The 6,539-nt window shown below is 39.2% G+C and overlaps 1 protein-coding gene across 3 annotated transcripts in view; it reads right to left on the reverse strand.

The window, feature by feature from the left end:
* The window catches only part of CCDC77 (coiled-coil domain containing 77), a 28,012-nt gene extending 22,657 nt beyond the window's left edge, over nucleotides 1–5,355 (reverse strand). The window contains exons 1-3 of one of the 3 annotated variants that reach the window (XM_008704841.2): nucleotides 5,223–5,355; nucleotides 2,262–2,317; nucleotides 175–228 (exon numbers count right to left, since the gene is read on the reverse strand). In XM_008704841.2, coding sequence (XP_008703063.1) covers nucleotides 175–212 — 38 coding nt within the window. In that variant the 5' untranslated portion in view covers nucleotides 213–228; nucleotides 2,262–2,317; nucleotides 5,223–5,355. Of the gene's footprint in view, nucleotides 1–174; nucleotides 229–2,261; nucleotides 2,318–4,403; nucleotides 4,479–5,222 lie in introns of those variants that run through there. The other 2 variants (XM_008704844.2, XM_008704843.2) reach the window with 2 other exon arrangements.
* Between the last annotated feature and the right edge of the window lie 1,184 nt (nucleotides 5,356–6,539).

Consider the following 6,539-nt stretch of genomic DNA (forward strand, 5'->3'; position numbering starts at 1 on the left):
TAGTTTTAAATCCAAATTGCACATAAGAATAGAGAAATGGGGTCTAATACAGTTCAAACCCAGAGTATGGAAACATGCTTCTGAAACGTTTCTAGTTCCTAAACTAACTTGTACTTACAGCTACAAAACTCTTGATTCTTTAGCTAACAACTTGAAAATAAGCAAATGTCTTACTTTCTGCAGATGGGGGTACGCACCGGGGTAAAGTTCATGCTGTCCTTTTCACACCTGTCAAATACACAAAAATTCAAAATGAGGGGTCAGGAACAGACAAAAGAAAAAACAGGATACGCAGACAGGTTCCCTTTCCATTATTAACAGATGTACCTGCTGGTGAGAATGTGATGCTTTAAAATGTAGGATTCTTTAAAGTAGTTAAAAATCCTGAAAATCTAGGACTTTCGAATTTTCATAAGGCATTCGTCATTACTATTTAAATAAAATCAGAATGGTATCTAATGTTTGGATGGATAAGCACACACAAAAGAAAAGCCTCCTTAACATGAAGGTTGTCTGCAACAATGCAAAACGAATTTACAATCCTTTTGCTGAAATAGGAGGGAGATGCAGAAAAGTTTGACAAGTAAGGGACAGTAACTGGAAATTAAGGTATAGGGCCAATTATGCTAAATTTAAAAGAAATACTAAGCCACTGACATTTTCTCTCTCTTTGGTGAGCTTTATTTATTGTTTCATCTTAGAGAAAGAAAAAATTACTTACAAGCTTTGTAAGGTCCATTTACAATCTCCATTCCAATTGCTAACATAGAGCTTGGGTTTCTCTATATGAATAATCTTATCACAGAAATTTTCATGAAGATAACCTCACGTCAGGGAGGGAATAGCAGAGAAGGGGAGAAGGGCGAGAGAAGAGAAGAATGGGAGAGGAGGGAGGAAAGAAGGAGTGAGGGAAGGGGAGAGTTTATTAGCTTCAGGGAAAGCTGGCTTATCAAGCATGCTTTGTCAACCCATTCTGATTTTGAGCACGATCATGTAACATTCTGTTCTTGTGCTCTTTTAATTGGTATGTTTCTGTTTATAATCTTCAGTCCTTTGGAGAAGAATTTTGTGAACACGATTGAAAAGAGATAATAACTCTTGTTAATTCTATACGCCATTTCCCTGCTGGGAACCCCAGAGTGCCTCTGCTCCTCCTCCTTGAAACCATTCTTCATTTGGCTTCTAGGATACCACGTTCCTGGTTTTCTTTCTCACTGATCATTAATTTTCAGTCACTGCTAGTTCTTCTTCTTATCTATACTTACTGCCTTGGTGACTGTGTGTCAGTTTTAGAGGTGCCTGGGTGGCTCAGCCAGTTAAGTGTCTGCCTTTGGCTCAGGTCATGATCTTGGGGTCCTGGGATCGAGTCCCACATCAGGCTCCTTGCTCAGTGGGGAGTCTGCTTCTCCCTCTCCCTCTGCTGCTTCCCCTGCTTTTGCTCGCTCTCTCTCCCTCTATCTCTGATAAATAAAATCTTTAAAAGGAAAAAAAAAACCTCCATGAGCTACCACTACACACTCTGTAGAGTAACTAAAATTAAAAACAAATAAAGAGATAATACCAAGTGTCAGCAAGGACGTAGAGCAACTAGAACACACACTACTAGTGGAAATGTAAAATGTTACACTTACTGTGGTTGCTTATTTATGTATATACATATATATAAATGTATAAATGTATATATGTATATATAAATGTGTATATTTGTATATATATGTATATATATAAAAATAAATAAATAAACAAATAAATAAATAAATAGTAAGTCAAAACACAAAACTCCTCTGTTCGGAAGCCTCCTGAGGCTTTTTGCTTGAGTCAGAGAGCCAAGGGCTTTAAGATGGCTTCCCAGGTCCTACATGATCCAGCTACCCCAAGACTTCTGTGACCCCACCTACGACTCTCCCCCTGCTCACAGCTCCAACAACATTGGCGCTGCTGTTCTTCAAACACGCTAGACAAACTTTTCTTCAGACTTCAAACTTCTATTTTATGATGTTCTTTTCCCATTTATCTCTATACAGCTTGCTCCCTCTTCATAAGGGTTCTAATGTCACCTTCTTGGTGAAGTCTTTCCTGACCATCTGGCATTCCCTTACCCACTTTCTCTGCTTTGCTTTACCACCATCTGACAGAGCTAGAAAATTGGTTTCTGCTTCTGTCATTCCATTAGCTTTCTTCTGCCCACCAACGCTTCAAGTGCACCATCTCTTTTTCTCACCCTCTCCTTTAAAATGACTACTCTCCTCCTTCGAACTCACCTCCTTCCACAAAAGTTCTTCAAACTGGGTGAATCTGTCTCTTGTAAAAAAACAACCTGGAAAGTAAAAATGGTAATTGGGTTGGTACGGTAGGATTACGGGCGACGTTTTTTTTATCAGCTTTATTGAGATATAATTCACATTCCATACAACTCAAAGTGTACAACTCAATGATTTCAGTGTATTCAGATATGTGCAACCCTCACAATTACAGAACATCTTCATCACTTCAAGAAATCCTATAACCTTTAGCCATCACCCTGTTCCACCTCCCCCAAGCCCTAAGCAACTACTTAACTACTTTCTATTTCTATGGATCTCCCTATTTTGGACTTCCCTATGAATGAGACCGTATAGTATGTGGTCTTCTGTGGCTGGCTATGACAGGCTGCTTTCACTTAGCATGATGTTTTCAAGGTTCATCCACGTTGTAGCATGTGTTAGTGCTTCATTCCTTTATATGGCCAAGCAATATTCCATTTCATGAATACAGGTGACATCTTAAAGATGAATGTCACTGTTCTAAAAATATTTAAGAGTAACTTGGAACTTTAAAAAAAATATTTTGAGTCTTTTTTTTTTTTTAAGTAATCTCTATGCCCAATGTGGGGCTTAAACTCAAGACCCCAAGATCAAGAGTTGCATGCTCAGGACCCTGGATGGATCAGTCAGTTGGGCAGCCAACTCTTGGTTTTGGCTCAGGTCATGATCTCAGGGTCCTGGGACTGAGTCCTGCATCGGGCTCCATGCTCAGTGGGGAGTCTGCTCAAGGAGTCTCTCTCTCCCTCTTCCACTGCTTGTGCATGCTCGCTCTCTAACAAATAAATAAATCTTAAACAAACAAAAATAATGAGTTGCATGCTCTACCAAGTAAGCCAGCCAGGCGCCGCAAAATAACTCCGACCTTTAAAAGACCCTTCTAACAACTTGTAACTTCTCTTCTTCCTCATAGTGACTGTCCTCACTCCTTCTCTTTCCTGTGACTACAGCACATCAACAAAAAAGGTGTCCACATTCACATCTCATTTAGCTTTATAACCTCTCACAATCTGACTTCTACAATAGCTGGAAGGCAGCTATGCTTGCCACTATACCGACACCTACTACAACGTCTGAACTGAAATTCCTTTTCTTGGTCAGCAGACACCCGAATGAATAAATTCAGCTGCTTTCTTGGTGTCCTATCCTCCATCCAGCAAGTCACTCTTTGACTTGTATGCTTAATTTGACAGTGTTGATCACCTTTTTTAAAAAAAATATTGTAGTTCAGAGCTTGGGCTCTGAAATCAAACAGACTTGGGTTTCAGCCAAAGTTTTGTCCCTTATTAGCTGTGTGCCAGGTAAGTTATTTCACCTCTCTACGTTCCAGTTACTTATTAAAAGATGGGAAGAATAGCATATATCATAGGTTGGTGTAAAGATTAAATGAGATAATGAATAAAGGGTTGAGCACAGTGTCTGACACATAAGTGCTCAATAAATGGAGATTATTATTATTTTTACTAATAATCTTCCTCTCTTGGTTCAAAAGGTTCTGTCTTCAACTTTCTTTTCTACTTCTTCTGTCCATTTCTGTGGGAACATCATTATTCTTGCTGTTTTTATGGTGACCTCTATTATCTAAAACACTACCTGGCATAGAGTAATAACTACTTATTGAATAAACAAATGACATCTTTAAATATCCTGGCTTGAAATTCCAATTATGTAAGGGACAATTTCACCTATATGTCCCATTGGAGCTTGAAATGTCTAATTCAAAAAAAAGTCTAACTTAAAAAATCACTCAAGTCACATATTTTTTAGCACTTCAAAGCTAATTCAGCATCTTCCAAGCAATCTGGACTTTAAAATTTAAATACATCATTTCATTACTCCTTCTCTTGACCTTTATCCAACCATATGAAAATCCTGTATATTCTATCTGGGCAATGACCATGTTAATTCAAGATTTCCATATCTTCTTACCCCATGACTTAACTGTTCTAACCACCTCTTTTCTCCTCTGGACCATATTCTCAAAAGTCATAAAATTCATCAGCGGCTCCTGATAGCCTAATGCATTAACTCAAACTCTGCCTAGACATCATGGCTAAGAACCAAACCTACCTCTCTAATTTCCTTCTACTCCCCTAAACGTACCCCTGGTTGTAGATAACTTTCTTGCCTCCATGCCCTTGTTGGTGAGCTTCCCCTAGCTGGAACATAACTCCCTCCACTGTCATAATTCCACTTAGTGGAACCTGTAGCCCTGAAACAAATAATACATTATACGTTAATAAAAAAATAATTTCACTTAGTGGAATCCAGTTAGTACCTGAAAACTCAATACTACCTCCTTCATCTCTTTCCAGAGTCTCTCCACCCAAACTGATCTATCAAAATGATCTAACTGCAAAAGAACCGCATCTGTAATTCTCTAAAAGTTAACATAATAGACTTCTTTGTTGCTATCAGTTCTCTAATGATGTGTATGTTCCTTGAAGATAGAAAATGGGCTTTACTCATTACTGTATCTCCCCCCAAAAAACAATGTCTGTTTATAGATAAGTTAATGGGTTTCAGGTCGCTTCTATTCCTCCATCTCTGTGATATCTTATTTAGGGTTATTGTTGTTTTTTAATATAACCTTACCTTTCCTTACAATTAAATCTTGATTAGCATTTTGACATTTACTTTATTTACCCCCACAACAACTCTGTTAAGGACTTTTATTATTCCTTAATTCTACAAATGAGGAAATTGAGGGCTTAGACTATCTTGGGATGAGAGAATACTGGAACGCACTTCCAGGACCTCCAAATTCTATACTCCTTTTTACATTTCATCCCGTTGTCGACTCCCTCATTGCCATGGCTCCCCAATCCTCCAACGCCCCCCCCTCTCCGACACTAAGTTTTTTTTAGCCCAAAGCCCCAATTCCCTAATCCCAGCATCCTAAACCCAAAACTCTTTACTCACGCCACACTAAGCCTCCGAGTCAGAGACCCCAACCGAAAAACAAAACTTAAATCCGGTAGCGCCGCGGCGCCACTGAGCGTGCACGAATCCGTCCAATCGCCCACAAGTTTACACGGCCTTTTGGATAGCGCACCAATAGGAAGGCTACTCACACAGAGGCGCGCCCTCACCCCCCATTCCCCGCCCTTCCTCCCTACCGCGTGTAACCGCGCAGAGATCGCCGGGAAATGTAGTTTTACTTCTGTACACAGCTTCCCAGGTTGGGGGTGTAAACCAATTGCTACCCAGCTCATCTCCGTACTCACAGTGTGATGTTTGGGGTAAGAACGCGCTAGTTCTGGGCACACCCAGTTTAAACTTGCTCAACTACTTTGTTTTCACGAAAAATTACGCAGGAACGCGATGCATAATTATGGAATGGATCACAAGATTATTATGTGTTGCAATTTATAAGCTTATATCAAGGTGAAGATTCTAAGAAAATAGTTTCTCCTTTAATGACCTGGTGGCCTAGAGCAAAGATTGGACCTGTGGTTCAATTTCTACAGTCAGAGGACTATGTATATAAATGCTACTGTTTTTGTCAGATAGCAGACACTACTTCCTTTTCCTGAAAGATGTGGAAGACTGGCTTTAATCATATTAAGCTAGTTCAAAACTCAACTGTGGTCTCATCTTTCCAGAAGAGCAAGAGGGAAAGGCACTTCAGGATCAGAGCTGCAACTACTGCTGTGGAAAAGCTGGGACTTCTCACCGGTGTAACTTGACATCTCCTAAATTTACTTTTTTCTATCTTGTGATTTTTCTCTGTTAGTTAGGTCAAGAGCTTCCCAGACATTAAAAAAAAAAAAAAAAAAGATCTTCCCAGACATATGAACTCAGTATGTTTGTCACCTTTTCGGTCCTTACATTTTTTTTTTAAAAAATCAAAATCTTGGTGATCTTATCTTCATATTGGCTTTTAAATATTATATATTCTATAAATACTCTTCATTTTTTTCCTACTCTTTGTCTCATTACCTTTCACTTGGGCTACTACTATAGGTTTCTTTTTTTTTTTTTTTTTTTTTTTTTTTTAATGATTTTTTATTATATTATGTTAGTCACCATACAGTACATCCCCGGTTTCCGATGTAAGGCTCAATGATTCATTAGTTCTGTATAACACCCAGTGCACCATGCAATACGTGCCCTCTTTACTACCCATCACCGGTCTATCCCATTCCCCCACCCCCCTCCCCTCTGAAGTCCTCAGTTTGTTTCTCATAGTCCATAGTCTCTCATGTTTCATTCCCCCTTCTGATTACCCCCCCTTTC

The sequence above is a fragment of the Ursus maritimus genome, unplaced genomic scaffold (assembly GCF_017311325.1).
Source record: "Ursus maritimus isolate PB19 unplaced genomic scaffold, ASM1731132v1 scaffold_26, whole genome shotgun sequence".
In the NCBI taxonomy this organism is placed as follows: Eukaryota; Metazoa; Chordata; class Mammalia; order Carnivora; family Ursidae; genus Ursus; species Ursus maritimus.